We start from the raw sequence: 19830 nt of genomic DNA, 5'->3' as shown, positions 1-19830 counted from the left end.
ACGAATACGAATACACCAAAATACAGTACTCAAATGTAATCAAATACAAATACGAATACACCCAAATATGGTATTTGAATGTATTCGAATACAAATACAGTCAAGTCGCGTATGACGCGGATTCGTAAGGCGTGGTTTCCTATGACGCGGTATGGTTTCAGAACCGTAAGTTCAGATCACACGGGTAAAACCATCTGTGACGCTGTTCGTGGTCTCCCCTCGGGTGCGTTTGAGAGAGCAACTCGGGCCGCCCCAGGCGCCCAGACCTCCCGGAACCCTCTATCAAACGCTTTTGTGCACCTCTCAGTTAAGCCTCGTCATTGCTATGGTAACGGCATCTCACTGGCAGCAAAATTGCGTCCGCTGATCTTCCTGACAATGTTTAAACATGCATCACTAGCTGTTCTGGCCAATGAGCTCCTTGCAACAGAGGATGAAAAGGAAGCTGCAGTGGTTATGGTGGCACAGACAAGTGAAATGCAATGGAAGCACTTATATGTGTTTGTTTGGGCTGCCATATTTGGTGATGACATCATCACAGCATGGAGGCGCTCCACCTCTCCAAAGCGGGCTGGAGCGGGCACTCCGAGTTATTCCTATGACGCAGTTTCCTATGGTGCAGCCGTTGCTCAGAACCAATTAACCGCGCCATATGCAACTTGACTGAACGAATACACCCAAATATGGTATTTGAATGTATTCGAATACAAATATGAATACACCCAAATATGGTATTTGAATGTATTCAAATACAAATACGAATACACCTAAATATGGTATTCGAATGTATTCAAATACAAATACGAATACACCCAAATATGGTATTCGAATGTATTCAAATACAAATACGAATACACCCAAATATGGTATTCGAATGTATTCAAATACAAATACGAATACACCCAAACATGGTATTCGAATGTATTCAAATATGAATGACTGACACACACACTCACAGAGGTAGGAACTGAGGATACATTCAGAAATAAAAAAAATGCTGTGTTGAGCCTGGCGCCAGAAGTGACAAATATCAGGACAAACAAGTCTTGATGATTTGCCTTCTCTTAATATCTGACAGGTGACTAGCATATCAGACTTGTCCTGCTACCTGTGCTAAGATGGTGTGTGTGTGTGTGTGTGTGTGTGTGTGCGAGCTTCTACAAGACCTATAGTGTGCCATGACTGCTGTGGAGTTCATCACCTGTTGAACTGGAGATGGCAGGAGTGCTGGCGGCTGGACACTGCACATAAATCACACGAGTCGCCGAGAGGTTGAGTTTCGCGTGGAGGTCATCTGGAAGGAGGAGATGTTGGCCAGGATGACCTCCATGATCTGCTTCACCATGGTCTCCGGCTTCCACGGTGGGCTGTGCTTGAGGTCCGTCAGCTCCTTGGAGATTGGACCCTGTGCATTGTTGTGGTATAGGGACTGAAGCACCACCTGTGGCACCTTCTGCTGCCCGGAGAAACACGGCATCAGTTTATTACTCTTAGGAGCAGATAAGAAAAAGAAGGGAAGGGAGGAGAAGGAAAGAAAAGGAAAGGGCAAGAAAGGAAGGGAGGAAAGAGAATTAGAAAAAGAAGAGAAGGAATGGGAAGGAATGAGAAACAAAGGGGAAGATTGAGATGATAAGGGAAAGGATGGGAAAGGAAGAAGAAGACAAAGAAAGGGAGAAGTAGGGAAGAGAAGGGAAGGGAAGGGAAGGGAAGGGAAGGACTTAACTTCTCTCCAGGGGATGGTATTAAGACACCTCTCATCAAAAATTGTCATCTTTTCAGTATATTCTGTATTCTGTATCATCTAAGAATAAGGGCCCAGGATTGGTAGGCTGAGAACTTCATAGATTTGTGGTTATTTAGGCATCTGTTCCCCTAGACACACCACCAGACCTCCACCACCAGCACCAACAGCATCGCACCTGAGGAAAGGTTGGCCCCAGGGTGAGGAAGACCAGGAAGTGGAAGTCTTTCACCTCCAGCATAAGCACGATGTTGTTGAACCGCTCAGCATCATACTCCACCACGGCGCACGCAAACTGACACAACACCTGGAAACAAAAGCTGTCAGTGCAAACCATTATCATAGCAAACCACTCAAGACAAGAAAGAGGGGTGTAAAGGCATCCTCCTCCTCCTCCTCATTATCATCTTGTTTAAGGTCCGTTTTGAGTCTTCCTGAACGGCTGGACACTTTATGGCTCTCCTCCATTCTACTCTGTCTTCTGTCTGATGCTCATCCAATCCCATCAATGCCAAGTCTTCCTGTATACATCTTCACATTTTCCTAGGTCTACCAACTGGTCTCCTTCCTTCTACCTCCAATCTCTCCAAAACTCCCAGCACTGTATCCTCCCCTGCTCTCTTTCTCCTCCATTCTACTCTGTCTTCTGCCCGATGCTCATCCAATCCCATCATTGCCAAGTCTTCCTGTATACACCTTCAGATTTTCCTAGGTCTACCAACTGGTCTCCTTCCTTTTACCTCCAATCTCTAAAACTTCCAGCACTGTATCCTCCCCTGCTCCCTTCACATGTAAATAGTTCTGAGTAGTAACAAATGCCAGTCTCTGTGCCTGTCTCCCACAACACAAGGATGGGATCGCCAGTTTATAAACACTCCAAATAGTTCTAATACTAGGGACAGCTCCTACGAAAGCCTTGTCTAATGTGTGTGTGGTTTAATAATATGGCCCCTTGCCTTACCTCCGCGATGAACTGCTTCCGCGCCTCAAAGGAGTGGATGGTCTTCTGCACCTTGTCCTCCAGCAGCTCCATGATGCGCTCCACGTAGTCCATCAGGCAGATCCCCGGAGGCACGGCAGGGAGGGCCAGGGACGACGCGCTGCCGATGAGCGACTCAACGCCACGGGAAAGGTGAAGCTTGGGCACAAACACACCCTGTCGCTGTAAGGACACGACGGTCAACACACACACACACACACACACACACACACACACACACACAGAGGCAAAAAGTACAAGAAGTCTTAAGGAAAAATTAGATGATTATGCATTATGGAGATGGGATTGTTGAAGTGTAGCTCAGGCCCTGTATACTATAACTAGGTAAATACACACACACACAAAATGAGGAGTTACTACAAAGAGAAGGAAGAAATACCAGCAACAAACAAGGACACAGTAAAAAATTGAGGAACGGAAGATGCTTGAGAGACAAAGAAATATAGCTTCCTGCAAAGAAATTTAAAGGTTTGGAACAGACTAAGTGAGGATGTAGTATCGGCAAAGAGTGTGCACAACTTTAAGGAAAAACTGGACAAATACAGATATGGAGATGGGACCACATGAGCGTAAGCCCAGGCCCTGTAAAACTACAACTAAGTAAATACAACTAGATAAATACACACACACACACACACACACACACACACACACACACACACACTCACTCACTCAACCCCCCCTACACACACACAAACACACACCCATTCACTCACACACACACACACTCACTCACCCCCGGAAAGTCCACTTGTAACAGCGTGGTTGGTGTGGTTGAGGTGGCGTCCACTAACACCAGCGGCACATCCTGGAGGCTGAGGGGAAGGCGCACCAGCAGGGAGGACGGCTGCTCAGGGCTGCTCACGGAAATCTGCGGAACACAAACACACACACACACACACACACACACACACACACACATAATTATAAGACTTACTGAGAGGGCAGATTGAAGGGTTACTAATTGACTAAGGAAAGGAAAGGGAAGGGAGGCAGTGGGAATGGTAAGGAAGGAAGGGAGAAGAGATATATAAGGAGAGGAAGGGAAGGGAGGAGAAGGAAGGGAGATGAGAAGGGAAAGGATGGGAAGGGAAGAAGACAAAGAAAGGGAGAAGTAGGAAAGGGAAGGGAGGCAGTGGAAATGGTAAGGAAGGAAGGGAGGAGATATATATAAGAAAAGGAAGGGGAGGGAGGAGAAGGAAAGAGGAGGAATGGGAAAGAAAGGAAGGGAGGAAAGAGAATAAGGAGAAGAAAAGAGGAAGAAGAATCAGAAAACGAAGAAGGAGAAGAAGAAGGAAAAGAAGAAGAAGAAGCAGAAAAGATGAAAAAGCAGTGACAAGGAAGATAAACAAGAAGAAGAAGAAGAAGAAGAATCAGAAAACGAAGAAGAAGAAGGAAAAGAAGAAGAAAAAGAAGCAGAAAAGAAGAAGAAAAAGAAGCAGAAAAGATGATAAAGCAGAGACAAGGACGATAAACAAGAGGAAGAAGAAGAAGCCATGGATCAGGTCAGGCAAGGTCATGGGTCAGGGCTCACCTCAATGTCTCCCTCGCCAATGTTGAGAGCCTTGAGCAGCGACTGGTACTGGATAAGCAAGATCTCGTCCTCCTCTAGTCGGTCCAGCTGAAAACAGATGTACAAACACACACACTGAAATTCTGATGCAATGAACACACAGACACACACACACACAGACATAGAGACACACACACACTTGCTTTTCTTCTTCTTTTTCTTCTTTCTTCTCCAATTTTCTTCTTCATCTTCTTGTTTTCCTCCATATTATAGTTTTTTTTTGTTATTTTTCATCTTGTTTTTCTCCATATCATTCTTTTTTTTTGTTCTTCTTCATCTTAATCTTCTCCTCCTCCTCCTCCTCCTCCACACCCACACCCACACCCACACCATTCCCTCACCCCTGCACACTCACCTGGTACCTCCTATAGAGTTGTAGCAGCTGATGCACCAACTGGGCCAGCATGTCGTCTGCCAGGATGTTCCACTCGCTGAGGGACGGAACCTGTCAACACAAGCGCCACTGGTTGGGAAGACAGCAGGGAAAGGCTTTGTTTATGGTACAGGAGACTGAGTAAGGGTAGAACTGTTATAAATTTGACTCGCTTGAAGCCCATAAAAAAAGCACGGTACCCCTGGACTGTGAATTTCCTACCAGAAGACCTCACCAAGCTACAGGAATGGAACAAAAAGTGGCTGCTACAATTCAATGAAGAAAAATGTAAGTCCTACACCTTGGGAGGGGATATCCAGCACACCAATACTACATGGGAAACACTCCACTATCCACCACAGAGCCAGAGAAAGACCTGGGCCTATATGTTACCAGGCTACCAGTGAAGGGATATCCAGCATACCAATACCACATGGGAAACACTCCACTATCCACCACAGAGCCAGAGAAAGACCTGGGACTATATGTTACCAGGCTACCAGTGAAGGGATATCCAGCAAATCACACATGGGAAACACTCCACTATCCACCACAGAGCCAGAGAAAGACCTGGGACTATATGTTACCAGGCTACCAGTGAAGGGATATCCAGCATACCAATACCACATGGGAAACACTCCACTATCCACCACAGAGCCAGAGAAAGACCTGGGACTATATGTTACCAGGCTACCAGTGAAGGGATATCCAGCACATCAATACCACATGGGAAACACTCCACTATCCACCACAGAGCCAGAGAAAGACCTGGGACTATATGTTACCAGGCTACCAGTGAAGGGATATCCAGCACACCAATACCACATGGGAAACACTCCACTATCCACCACAGAGCCAGAGAAAGACCTGGGACTATATGTTACCAGGCTACCAGTGAAGGGATATCCAGCACATCAATACCACATGGGAAACACTCCACTATCCACCAAAGAGCCAGAGAAAGACCTGGGACTATATGTTACCAGGCTACCACTGAAGGGATATCCAGCATACCAATACCACATGGGAAACACTCCACTATCCACCACAGAGCCAGAGAAAGACCTGGGACTATATGTTACCAGGCTACCAGTGAAGGGATATCCAGCACATCAATACCACATGGGAAACACTCCACTATCCACCACAAAGCCAGAGAAAGACCTGGGACTATATGTTACCAGGCTACCACTGAAGGGATATCCAGCATACTAATACCACATGGGAAACACTCCACTATCCACCACAGAGCCAGAGAAAGACCTGGGACTATATGTTACCAGGCTACCACTGAAGGGATATCCAGCATACCAATACCACATGGAAAACACTCCACTATCCACCACAGAGCCAGAGAAAGACCTGGGACTATATGTTACCAGGCTACCAGTGATGGGATATACAGCACATCAATACCACATGGGAAACACTCCACTATCCACCACAGAGCCAAAGAAAGACCTGGGACTATATGTTACCAGGCTGCCAGTGAAGGGATATCCAGCATACCAATACCACATGGGAAACACTCCACTATCAACCACAGAGGCAGAGAAAGACCTGGGAGTGTATGTTACCAGGCTACCAGTGAAGGGATATCCAGCATACCAATACCACATGGGAAACACTCCACTATCCACCACAGAGCCAGAGAAAGACCTGGGAGTGTATGTTACCAGGCTACCACTGAAGGGATATTCAGCATACCAATACCACATGGGAAACACTCCACTATCCACCACAGGGGCAGAGAAAGACCTGGGAGTTATGTTACCAGGCTACCAGTGAAGGCGAAATCAGTGCCAATCGCAGCGGACGGGTTAATTCTGCTCCAAATAACAACAGACACAAAACCAGGAAGCTTATCAATAAACTAACTGAACAAAAGTGAATAGCATGTGGGGTTATAAGAGTGTAGCAAAGTATTCACATTCTATATCTCTTACTGATACACAAGAGGCTTTTTTTATAGTAAGGAGATTGGCCAAGGGTAGAGCAGTGCATGATCTGGACAGCACAGGGTGAGCTTGTGTAGAAAGTCATGTGTAAGTGTAGAAATACCTGTAGAAAGTCATGAGTACCTGTAGAAAGTCATGAGCACCTGTAGAAAGTCATTGGTGCCTGTAGAAAGTCATGAGCACCTGTAGAAAGTCATGGGTACCTTTAGGAAGTCATTGGTACCTGTAGAAAGTCATGGGTACCTGTAGAAAGTCTTGAGTACCTGTAGAAAGTCCTGAGCACCTGTAGAAAGTCCTGAGTACCTGTAGAAAGTCCTGAGCACCTGTAGAAAGTCCCGAGTACCTGTAGAAAGTCATGAGCACCCGTAGAAAGTCATGAGCACCTGTAGAAAGTCATGGGTACCTTTAGGAAGTCATTGGTATCTGTAGAAAGTCCTGAGTACCTGTAGAAAGTCATGAGCACATGCAGAAAGTCATTGGTACCTGTAGAAAGTCCTGAGTACCTGTAGAAAGTCATGGGTACCTGTAGAAAGTCCTGAGTACCTGTAGAAAGTCCTGAGCACCTGTAGAAAGTCCTGAGCACCTGTAGAAAGTCCTGAGTACCTGTAGAAAGTCATGAGCACCTGTAGAGTCATGGTTACCTGTAGAACATCATGGTTACCTGTAGAAAGTCATGAGCACCTGTAGAAAGTCATTGGTACCTGTAGAAAGTCATGAGCACCTGTAGAAAGTCATGGGTACCTTTAGGAAGTCATTGGTACCTGTAGAAAGTCCTGAGTACCTGTAGAAAGTCATGGATACCTGTAGTCATGGGTACCTGTAGAAAGTCATGGGTACCTGTAGAAAGTCTTGAGTACCTGTAGAAAGTCCTGAGCACCTGTAGAAAGTCCTGAGTACCTGCAGAAAGTCCTGAGCACCTGTAGAAAATCCTGAGTACCTGTAGAAAGTCATGAGCACCTGTAGAAAGTCATGAGCACCTGTAGAAAGTCATGAGCACCTGTAGAAAGTCATTGGTACCTGTAGAAAGTCATTGGTACCTGTAGAAAGTCATTGGTACCTGTAGAAAGTCATAAGCACCTGTAGAAAGTCCTGAGTACCTGTAGAAAGTCTTGAGTACCTGTTCCTCGAGGTCTTTGCTGGTGATTGATGCGGAGAAGAGGGTGTCGCTAAAGCTCATCTCTGGCGCCATCCAGGGCTCGTGTGGGTAGAAGAGGAGGTGGACGGTGAGGTCAGCCCCGGCGTACGGCAGCTTGATCAGGAGTTCATTGCCAGCATCGCCCTCCACCCGGGTGTCCGCGACCTCCCCACCGTTGTCCGCCTTGCTGTTCCACACACTCAGGGCCTCGGAGCCACAGCTGATCTCGGCCATGTCACAGAACAACAGACCTGCAGTGATGAGGGTGTTTAGCCCCTTGAGTGTGGATTTCCTACAAGAGGACATCACCAAGCTACAGGAATGGAACAAAAAGTGGCTGCTACAATTCAATGAAGAAAAATGTAAAGTCCTGCACCCTGGGGGGGGATATCCAGCATACCAATACCACATGGGAAACACTCCACTATCCACCACAGAGCCAGAGAAAGACCTGGGACTATATGTTACCAGGCTACCAGTGAAGGGATATCCAGCACATCAATACCACATGGGAAACACTCCACTATCCACCACAGAGCCAGAGAAAGACCTGGGACTATATGTTACCAGGCTACCACTGAAGGGATATCCAGCATACCAATACCACATGGGAAATACTCCACTATCCACCACAGAGGCAGAGAAAGACCTGGGACTATATGTTACCAGGCTACCAGTGAAGGGATATCCAGCATACCAATACCACATGGGAAACACTCCACTATCCACCACAGAGCCAGAGAAAGACCTGGGACTTTATGTTACCAGGCTACCAGTGAAGGGATATCCAGCATACCAATACCACATGGGAAATACTCCACTATCCATCACAGAGGCAGAGAAAGACCTGGGACTATATGTTACCAGGCTACCAGTGAAGGGATATCCAGCATACCAATACCACATGGGAAACACTCCACTATCCACCACAGAGGCAGAGAAAGACCTGGGTCTATAATTATGTTACCAGGCTACCAGTGAAGGGATATCCAGCATACCAATACCACATGGGAAACACTCCACTATCCACCACAGAGGCAGAGAAAGACCTGGGACTAGGCTATATGTTACAAGGCTACCAAGGAAGGAGAAATTTGTGCCAATCACAGCGGACGGGTTAAAGAGAAATGCACTAAATGGAGGGTCCACTCTACACAAAAAATAATGGGTGGGTTACTCTGCCATGACCTTGAGGCATGCATTGCTTCCCCGGGGACAGACTTACTGGGCACGCCGTTCACTTTGATGTAGTCCACCTGCCGCGACAACATGGTGGAGGCAGACGTGTGTTTCACGCCGACCCTTGTCTCCCTCGGCACCTGGGAAGAAAATGATAAGAAATAATAATAATAATAAAACAATAATAGTAACAATAATAACAATAATAATAACAGTGAGCAAAGCCAATGGTCATAACTGGTCTGGTCCTTTGCTAAGTCTTGGATGACTAGCTGATCAATTTTATTTTTTACTTCAGAAAGTTTGCAACCATTTTCTTTGCCCAATCAACATGTCTGATATTTATGAACTTGAGTATTTTTTCTTTTCCTCTTCTATAAAAATATATTTTGATATGTCCTCCAACCATATCACCTGTTTCACAATGCCATATGAAAAGCTGCCCCCTCCACAAAATAATTATTTTTTACAAAAACTTAACATAAATCAATAGGAAGCACATTTAAATTCACCACAAATAAACAATTACTACTCAACATATGCATAAACTATGAAAAATAATCACCAGTCTACCTCAGCAGACCATGAGGAAGGTGGACCTGGCCACTGCCTGCACCACCATGTTGAAAATGGTGCAGTGTGAAGTGAAGCATTTATCTAAGGTAATTAAACTGAACAAATGTACTAACCAAATTTAACATCACCTATGGGGAGGCTTGCCCCCATAATTCAATATAATCAAATCTATCATCGCCTAATGAAAGGGTCTTCACCCCCCCTTGGCTCCACCATCTTGACATTTCCACAGGAAATGACAATAAAGAAATAATGAATAGTATAAAATGAAAAGTATACGGTAAAATATATGTCAGCAAAATTATTGTCAAACTCTGCAGTGCGTTGGGTGTAAAATTAGATAAATACCCAACTGACAACCTTCTTTGGACCTCTGACACTTAGCATCACCTTTTACTTCCCTCTGCTTGCTCCTCCTTTTTGGAATCCCTTACTCTCTCTCTCTCTCTCTGCCTGTAGCCTTGACCATGGGTCCACACTTGTGACAGCCAAGCAGGGCAGGGTAGAGGAGCCTCAGCTGATGCCAACCCTTCAGCCCTGCACCATTATGGCCCCCACACACACTCCTGTCCAGCCAGCCATCAACCACTGCCCAGGAGTCCACTCCCTCCGTGCCAGCCTCAGGGCATCCCAAGCCTGGGTCCACATCCACAGACCATCACTAAAGGACCTGCTGGGCGGTGGCAACTTCAGCCCCAACACTGCCTGCCAAGCCCTCAAGTGTACAAAGACCTTCACGCAGAAGTCTGGACAACTCAACAGGATCCAATCCCTGCCCTGGTGACAGACAACTTTTTTTGTTTCACTTGATACTTCATCTTGATTGTTTGTAATTCTGCTTGTTTGGCCGAGGCCGAGTTTGGGGGCCTTGTATGCACCCTTGAGTTGCACGGGCTGCAGGGTCCAGACCACCACCCCCCCTGACGGGGCTCTGGAGGCCGTGGTCCCACAGCCTATCTAGCCCCCTAAAACACTCCAGAAAAGAAGTAATTGCCGTTTACCGATGATGAGGTTCGAGACCCCGCCCCGCTGCAGCTGACCACCGCCGCCAAGTAATCACTAAGACTGCCATGCCGAGGATGTGGTGAAGGACTTGGGCTCAGGGGTGAACATGAACGCCTTTTCCAAGCACATCATCAGTCCAGTAACATCACGTCAGCAACATCCCGTACCGCCCCGCCCAGTCAGCTGTCATCTCCCGTCCCAGCATCCAGCACACTCCTCTCCCGTTATTTTAGCCACAAACAGCAACCAGAACCACTCACGGCGCCGGTGTTGGGCCAAGACACCATCCTGCTATACCCTCAAGCAGTATCAGCAGGGAACAGCAGCGGCAGCGGTAGATATGAGCAGGAAAAGAGGAGGCGGTCGCTGGTCACAGGTGGCCGCGTGTGGCTTCCTTCCTCTTGTTTATCCTGATGATGATGATGATGATGGCGGCGCCCTTACATTGTCTTTTTCAAGGGTACACGTAATTATTTTATCACTACATGGAAGAAATATCCCTAAAATACATAATCCCTGCCCTGGTGACAGACAACTTTCTTTGTTTCACTTGATACTTCATCTTGATGGATTATTTTATTTTTATATATTTTTCTCTTTTCTTACCTCCTTTTATCTTCTTTTTTCTCTTATTGTCTTTTCTTTCTTCTTCTTCAGCCTTGTAACCCGGCGCTAACTTCGGCGGGGCGGATCAGACCCTCACTACTACCTGCACTAACACGGTTTTGTTCGGCTTAACTTGTATAATTAAGACGCCCGCTGGAGGACGTCGAGGCCCCGCCAGCACCCGAGTTTGGGGGCCTGGGTGCACCCTTGAGTTGCACGGGTTGCGGGGTCCAGAGGTGTTGCCTTCAGCTTCGATCCTCTGTTTTTATATATATTACTATCAAGTGAGCTTCATAGTTGTTAGGGTGACGCAACACAAGGTTAAATTATGAGGTTTATTCACATTATGTTGGTATATAATAGCAGCGAGCTTATGGAATGGAATGGAATGGCTGAATGGATAGCGTGACGGCCCCGCGTTCGGGCTGACGCGAGTTCAATCCCCGCCCGGTGCCACAAAGCTGGGATTTTTCAGCCGCCACCGAGTGGCTTAAAACTACCCACATGCTGTCCTGAAGACCACCTATCAACCCGGACTCTAGATTCTAGGATTAAAGATGAGCTCCGGGAGGGCATCATGAGCCAATACAAGATGGCGCCACTATAAATACTCGCCTGCGCCAGAACGGGCTGGGCCGACCATCAGGACCCACCGGGAAGAAGCCTTGGGCCGACCATCAGGATCCCATGCACCCAGCTGTTCATCCTCCCTTTCGATAAATGGGTTGATATATGGGTTGATAAATGGGTCGATAAATGGGTTGATAAATGGGTCGATAAATGGGTTGATAAATGGGTTGATAAATGGGTCGATAAATGGGTTGATAAATGGGTCGATAAATGGGTTGATAAATGGGTCGATAAATGGGTTGATAAATGGGTCGATAAAAGGGTCGATAAATGGGTCGATAAATGGGTTGATAAATGGGTCGATAAATGGGTTGATAAATGGGTCGATAAAAGGGTCGATAAATGGGTCGATAAATGGGTTGATAAATGGGTCGATAAAAGGGTCGATAAATGGGTCGATAAATGGGTCGATAAATGGGTTGATAAATGGGTTGATAAATGGGTCGATAAATGGGTCGATAAATGGGTTGATAAATGGGTCGGTAAATGGGTCGATAAATGGGTCGATAAATGGGTTGATAAATGGGTTGATAAATGGGTCGATAAATGGGTCGATAAATGGGTTGATAAATGGGTTGATAAATGGGTCGATAAATGGGTTGATAAATGGGTCGATAAATGGGTTGATAAATGGGTTGATAAATGGGTCGATAAATGGGTTGATAAATGGGTCGATAAATGGGTTGATAAATGGGTTGATAAATGGGTTGATAAATGGGTCGATAAATGGGTTGATAAATGGGTTGATAAATGGGTTGATAAATGGGTTGATAAACGGGTCGATAAATGGGTTGATAAATGGGTCGATAAATAGGTTGATAAATGGGTTGATAAATGGGTTGATAAATGGGTCGATAAATGGGTTGATAAATGGGTTGATAAATGGGTCGATAAATGGGTTGATAAATGGGTCGATAAACGGGTTGATAAATGGGTCGATAAATGGGTTGATAAATGGGTTGATAAATGGGTCGATAAATGGGTTGATAAATGGGTCGATAAATGGGTTGATAAATGGGTCGATAAATGGGTTGATAAATGGGTTGATAAATGGGTCGATAAATGGGTCGATAAATGGGTCGATAAATGGGTTGATAAATGGGTTGATAAATGGGTTGATAAATAGGTTGATAAATGGGTTGATAAATGGGTCGATAAATAGGTTGATAAATGGGTTGATAAATGGGTCGATAAATGGGTCGATAAATGGGTTGATAAATGGGTCGATAAATGGGTTGATAAATGGGTCGATAAATGGGTTGATAAATGGGTCGATAAATGGGTTGATAAATGGGTTGATAAATGGGTTGATAAATGGGTCGATAAATGGGTTGATAAATGGGTTGATAAATGGGTTGATAAATGGGTTGATAAATGGGTCGATAAATGGGTTGATAAATGGGTTGATAAATGGGTACCTGGGGAAGGCAAACTTAAACATCACAGACTCAAGGGCCAGTGAGGCGGAGATGAGCACCGAGGTCAAGCGCAGCTATAGCGTGTGCCCCACCTTTACCTGCCAACCATAATACTCTTCAAATCAGTGTATCTTTTAAGTGTTCATTTATTGGTATATATAATTTTTGTACTATTCCTTTAGCCACAGATCGGACGCTTCAACTCCCTTCCTTCCTCCAGCACTACAACATTCCTATCTCCTATACAGTAAGAATCGTGGACTCCTTTCTCTCCCTTTTCCTTACCCAACTCCTAAGCATTGAGCCTATTATCTTACGCTACTCCTAAATTTTAATACATCACATCTCTGCTTTCCTTGCCCTAACTTCCTTCTTCTAGCACTACAACATTCCTATCTCCTATACAGTAAGAATCGTGTACTCCTTTCTCTCCCTTTTCCTTACCCAACTCCTAAGCATTGAACCTTTTATCTTACGCTACTCCTGAATTTTAATACATCACATCTCTGCTTTCCTTGCTCTAACTTCCTTCCTCTAGCACTACAACATTCCTATATCCTATACAGTAAGAATCGTGTACTCCTTTCTCTCCCTTTTCCTTACCCAACTCCTAAGCATTGAACCTTTTATCTTACGCTACTCCTGAATTTTAATACATCACATCTCTGCTTTCCTTGCCCTAACTTCCTTCTCTCTCCAGTATATACAACATTCCCATCTTCTAAACGGTAAACATCATGCAATTCTCTCTCCCTTTCCATTACCTGACCCAAGAGGCTGCGCAGCGTCAAGACCAGCCACGGACACAGCCGGCGGGGAGGAGGCGGAGAGGAGAGGAGAGATCAAGGTGGTGGAGGAGGAGGTGGTGGTGGTGGTCTGGCTGGCGTGACCGAAGACACAGCCAGTGGGCGGGCACGGGGAGGACCGGCTGACTACCACCGCCGAAACGAAAACAAACAACATCAAGAAAAAAGAGAATGGCATCTAAACTGGACTCGCTCTCTCTACACGACCATCAGGCTGCGTCCCTTCCCCGTAAAACCGCGAACTGTAACCACACACCCTTAACACATTAACTACGCGGCGGTAAAAATCATAAACCCACAACGCACAAAATGTAAAAATCTTGTTACTAGCCCTTCTATGATGACCTTTCGCTAAACCGGTCCCAGGAGGAGGCTGTGAATTTACGTAGGTGCTATGAGTTTTAAATAGTAGCCCAGCCCCGGTAGAGTGACGCCCCCCGCCCTATAGGTCTTCAACAGGGGCGAGGGGTGTACCATGGAGGGCTAGACCAGAGGGAATATCTTGCGTGTCTCCCGTGAGTGGTCGTTACCCCCAATCGTGGACACATTACACAGGATTCAGGGAGCGTGTGAGTGCGGGTCCTGACGTCACGGCCCGGCTGAAGGCGTGTTAGCTCGTTACCCAATCAGTGGCGAGGGAATGTGGGTGTGACAGACTGACCCTCGGAGCCTGTGTGTGTGTGTGTGTGTGTGTGTGTGTGTAGGGGAGAGAGAGGGAGCAGGAAGGAAGATGGGAGAGGATAGTGGGTCGCCCGTGTGTGTGTGTGTGTGTAGGGGAGAGAGAGGGAGGAGGAAGGAAGATGGGAGAGGATAGTGGTCCGCCTGTGTGTGTGTGTGTGTGTTTCATTGGCCGCGCTACAGGAGTCCACAGTTGCATTATAAAACTCCTATGCATCTAAAAGCTCCTCCATTATTAGAATGTCTTAATCATGCATAATTTTAGGCCGTGAAAGCACAGCGCTGGCCAAGACACACACACACACACACACACACACACACACACACACACACACAGTCAGTCACCTTCTCGTCCCTTCCCTTCCGTTCCTCCCTCTTCCCAATCCCCACCACTCTTTTTTTCCCTTCCTTTCCTTCCTTTTCTCTTCTCTTTCTCTTCCTTTCCCTTCCCTTCCGTTCCCTCTTCCCAATCCCAACACTCATTTTCTTTCCCTTCCTTTCTCTTCCCTTCCTTTCCCTTCCTTTCCGTTCCCTCTTCCCAATCCCCACTACTCATTTTTTTCCCTTCCTTTCCTCCATTTCCATTTCTTCTCTTCTCTTTCCTTTTCTTCCCTTTTATCCAACACTTCCTCGTCTCACACACTAACTCCCCCTCCCCCCCCACCCCCCCAACCCCCACACAAAACCATAAATCACCCAAATATAAGACGCAAACAAATGGTCACATCAGCCATGGACGTCGCTGTCATTTCTGCCGCCACTGGACTCATTTTTTTTCCCTCCTCTCTCTCCTCATCTGTCACTTCAACAACAACGACTCCATGACGCAGAGAGCAAGTGGTGACGTTGGTGCCACGTGTAACCAGAGGCCTTGAACACCCTCCTTCTACTCCTCCTCTACCGCCCCGCGCTCCTACTCTTCTTCTCTCCTCCTCCTCCCCCGCCTGATGGACCTACAAGGATACCCAGTGACGTTGTTTGGCCCGCAGGATGTATAGAGGGAAAGGAAGGAAGGAAGGAAGGAAGGAAGGAAGGAAGGAAGGAGGGTTAAGGAAGGAAGGAAGGAAGGAGGGTTAAGGAAGGAAGGAAGGAAGGAAGGAAGGAAGTCAGGAAGGAAAGATTGAAGTAAGGAAGGATGGAATAGGCATGAGTTTAATTCTGGAAAGGATAGAGGGAAGGAAAGAATAGAGGAAGGAAGAAAGCCTACCAGCATTGAAGGCGGGGATGTAAAAAAAAAAAAAAAGTAGTAGTAGTAGCAGTAGTAGTAGTAGTAGCAGCAAGGAGTGGTAGTAGTAGTAGTAGTAGTAGTAGTAGTAGAAGTCACTCACCCTCCAAATGTGTGTATTTAGCAACAAAACAGCAACACACTTTGACACGCAAGGCTCCCAACAGCTTCCCACAACTCACGCAAGAAATTCGGTGTTTCACAAAAAAATATTTACATTAACTTCAGCAGACACTCTCGGGAATCCTCCTGCCACATGTAACACCCACAGACTGATGAGCACTTTTTATTTTTGGCAAGATTTCCACCACACTGCCGCCAGCTTGCCAATACCCACATCACAAGCAAGGCATTACGAGCGGGGCGTTCCAGAAGCAGGGACGCGAAAGTCTACGGACACGACCAGCCACATTTCCATTACTCAACGGCTCTTTCCTTCCTTTCCTTTCTCTTTCTAGCCCCACCGTTTCCTTCTCTTCCTCTCCCTTTCCTCCACTTCCTTTTCTTCTCTCCTCTTTAGTCTACTTCTTTCTCTTCTCTTTCCTTTCCTCTGTCTCCCCTTCCCCTTTACCAGTTCCTCCAATCCCTTCCCTTCCCCTGCACTTCCTAATACTTCCTAATACTCTTTCCTTTCCTTCTTTTAACTTTTCTTCCCTTCCCAGTCCCTCCACTCCCTTCTGCCCCTTTCCCTTTCCTCCACTTTTTCTCTCTCTTCCCTCTCTTTGCTCCACTTCCTTCTTTCCTCTTCCCTTCCCTTCCCTTCCCATCCCCAGAAGACTTATGATCCATCCCTTGATCATTCATATGCTAACAAGGCGAGTAATGAACAAGCTAATCATTCTTCATGTCAGAGTGAGCTTTTTCTTTTTTCCCTCCCAGTCGCAGAGAGAAGGAAGGAAGGAAGGAAGGATGAGAAGGAAAAGGAGGAATGGAAGGAAGGGATGAAGGAAGGAGAGAATGATGAATTAGGGGAAAAGGGGAAGGAAGGAAGGAAGGAAGGAAGAGAAGAAAAAGGAGGAAAGGAAGGACACACACACACACACACACACACACACACACACACACACACACACACACGCGCGCGCGCAGCAGAGGGCCTTGACGTGCGGGCGGCCAGCTGAGGGACGGTGAGGCGGCAGAATCGCATGGCAACCAGGTGGCGGGGTGACCCATTGCTAGGCAGACTCCGCCCTCGTCTGCCGTGCCCTTCCCTCCCTCCCCTTCCTTTTACTTCCCTTCTCTGTTCCTCTATCCCCTTCCCTTCCCCTCCCTTTCTGTTTTCTGTATTTCCTTCTCTTCCCTTCCCTTCCCTTCACTTCCCTATACTTCCCCTCCCATCCCTCCCTTCCCATCCCTTTCCTCTCCACTTCCTTGTTTTGTCTTGTCTTAATCGTCTTTTCTTCCCTTTGCTTCCCATTTTCTCAGCTTCTTTCCCTTTCCTTCCCCTCCACTGTCCTCTGTTCCCTTCCCTTCCTGGCCCTAAGAATACTACTGCTACTACAACCAACGAGTATACTAACAAGTCACTTTGTATCCAGTACCACGAGAGATGAAGGACAGAAAACCTAGATTAAACTAATTGTACCCAGATAAGGAAAAAAAAAATCCCGATTAAAATGACAAAACACACACACACACACACACACACACACACACACACACACACACACACACACACACACACACAAGTCGACGCCCCCGCCCCCGAACGCGCCATCCTGTTCTCTCCACGTGTCTGACTTTCAACACATATATAGCAACCAGGACAAGAAGAGCAGGATCCGCTGAGAGGCCGAACGCGAAGGGGGGTCAACGCTTGTTGCCAACGTCGACACGGGGCACGGGGCATAGGGTGGGGCACGGGGCACAGGGTGGGGCACAGGGCGAAGACGGGGAGGGGCACGGGGCACGGGGCACAGGGCGGGCACGGGGCGAGGCGACCGGCACCACGGCGGGAAAAGGAGGGTGATGGGAAGCACTCCACTGAATACTGCCAAGTGATGACGACAACGACGACCACTAACACTACTGATACAACTGACGGTGTGTTGCTATCACTACAACTACTATCACTGGAAAGGCGGTGGCCGAGTGGTCAGCGTGCAGGCGTGGTGTGCCCAAGGACACAGGTTCGATTCCCACCGATGCGAGTTAACAATTTTCAACCATCACCGAGTGGCGGAAGATTATCCACATGCTGCCCAGATCTTCCCTCAACTCTTACTTCATTGACCTCGTTCAGGAGGAGCACCGGGGGGCAGCGTGGGCCAGGCCAGAGTCATATACCACGGCAGCCACTATAAACACTTGCTTGCGCCATGACGGGCTGGGGCCGAATACCATCCAGGCCCCTCAAGCAAGCCTACCGGGGCAATAGGCAGCACCTTAAAAGAAAACAAACTACTGCTACTACTAGTACTACTAATATCCCTACTGCTATTACTTTCACTACTACTACAATCACTACTACTATTACAACTACCACTGCTACTACTAATTGCTTTTATTACTCCTACTACTACTATTACCCCTATCATTACTACTTCTACTACTATCACTACTACCGCTATTGCTACTACTATTACCCCTACTACTACTACTATTACTACTACCCCTACTACTACTACTACTATTACCCCTATCATTACTACTTCCACTACTATCACTACTACCGCTATTGCTACTACTATTACCCCTACTACTACTACTATTACTACTACCCCTACTACTACTACTACTATTAACCCTACTACTACTACTACCCCTACTACTACTACTACTAAAACCTGTACACTATCAACGTCAAACGCAACAAAAACAGGAACCGGATCACCCCCCCCCACCTCCCCCCCCCACCACCACCTCAACAACAACAGGAGTAAAAACAGCGACAGCATTCTTCCCGGACTTGTCGCTGCGGCCACAAATTAACCGGACCGAACCGGCAAATCGAAAACCTGAATGCACGAAGCTATGGACCAGGATACTTTTTTTTTGTTATTTTGTTTTCGTGCGCGCGTGTGTGTGTTTTGGGGCGAATTTTGAGTTGCTGTGCTTGTTGACGTATTATTGAAACCTTTTATTCTTTTGTTACTTGCGTGTTTATTTACTGTTTATTGAGAGACAGCGATAAAGGAAAGAAAAGGGAGGAGAAGGAGGAGGAGGAGGAAGAGGAGGAGAGAGAGAGAGAGAGAGAGAGAGAGTAAAAATAATAGGAATAAACACACTGTCTCACACACACACACACACACACACACACACACACACACACACACACACACACACACACACACAGGATATAGAGGCTTAGATTACTCTCAAAATAAGAGTCCACGTGGGAACCTGACATTTACTTCTCAGGTTCTGGCGACGAGCTGACGTGTGTGTGTGTGTGTGTGTGTGTGTGTGTGTGTGTGTGTGTGTGTACCTATCGTTTTCAACTCATTAGCTTCATAATCAGCGGTTACTTCCCCCGCCCCCACTCTCTCTCTCTCTCTCTCTCTCTCTCTCTCTCTCTCTCTCTCTCTCTCACACACACACACACACAACCCCTTAACATTAATACATGCTTGACCCAGGATGTAAGTCTTCCATTCATGCATCTTTCTACTTATCAGTAATATTAAAAGCAAGGTTGGGTGCATACATTCTATACAGCTGCGCGTGGCCCCGGTGCTCATCTCCGTCGCATTGGCCCTCGAGTCTGTGGTGGGTAAGAAGCCATCGCCCCGGGACACAGGGCAGGTGTGACATCCAGGTTACCACAGTTTACCTTCCTCAGGTTTCCCCAGGTACCCATTTATGCATCAGCTCGAAAGGGAGGATGAACAGCTGGGCGAGTTGCACGGTGACTGCCCTGGTCGGGATTTGAACCTGGGTCTGCGGATTTGTAGTTAGACACGTTAACCATTGCACCGCAGAGGCATC

General features: G+C 46.8%; 1 protein-coding gene and 1 long non-coding RNA gene across 7 annotated transcripts in view; both read right to left on the bottom strand.

The window, feature by feature from the left end:
* LOC126982679 (BRISC and BRCA1-A complex member 2-like) overlaps positions 1–19830 on the bottom strand; it is a 187082-nt gene that overhangs the window by 9248 nt on the left and 158004 nt on the right. For 3 of the 6 annotated variants that reach the window (XM_050834949.1, XM_050834950.1, XM_050834954.1), the window contains 8 exons: positions 9006–9099; positions 7763–8031; positions 4670–4759; positions 4276–4362; positions 3478–3612; positions 2703–2903; positions 1920–2048; positions 1202–1453 (listed from right to left, as the gene is read on the bottom strand). In XM_050834949.1, coding sequence (XP_050690906.1) covers positions 1253–1453; positions 1920–2048; positions 2703–2903; positions 3478–3612; positions 4276–4362; positions 4670–4759; positions 7763–8031; positions 9006–9099 — 1206 coding nt within the window. In that variant the 3' untranslated portion in view covers positions 1202–1252. Of the gene's footprint in view, positions 1–1201; positions 1454–1919; positions 2049–2702; positions 2904–3477; positions 3613–4275; positions 4363–4669; positions 4760–7762; positions 8032–9005; positions 9100–10536; positions 10595–10800; positions 11091–13958; positions 14410–19830 lie in introns of those variants that run through there. The other 3 variants (XM_050834952.1, XM_050834951.1, XM_050834953.1) reach the window with 3 other exon arrangements.
* Positions 6167–7407, bottom strand: LOC126982686 (uncharacterized). Its single transcript, XR_007735292.1, has 3 exons — positions 7307–7407; positions 7229–7268; positions 6167–6968 (listed from the first exon to the last, which is right to left on the bottom strand). It is a non-coding gene; the product is annotated as an uncharacterized LOC126982686 (long non-coding RNA).

Source organism: Eriocheir sinensis, chromosome 51 (assembly GCF_024679095.1).
Source record: "Eriocheir sinensis breed Jianghai 21 chromosome 51, ASM2467909v1, whole genome shotgun sequence".
NCBI lineage: Eukaryota > Metazoa > Arthropoda > Malacostraca > Decapoda > Varunidae > Eriocheir > Eriocheir sinensis.
Note: the sequence above shows the minus strand (reverse complement) of the source record. Positions and strands in the feature narration are given on the sequence as shown.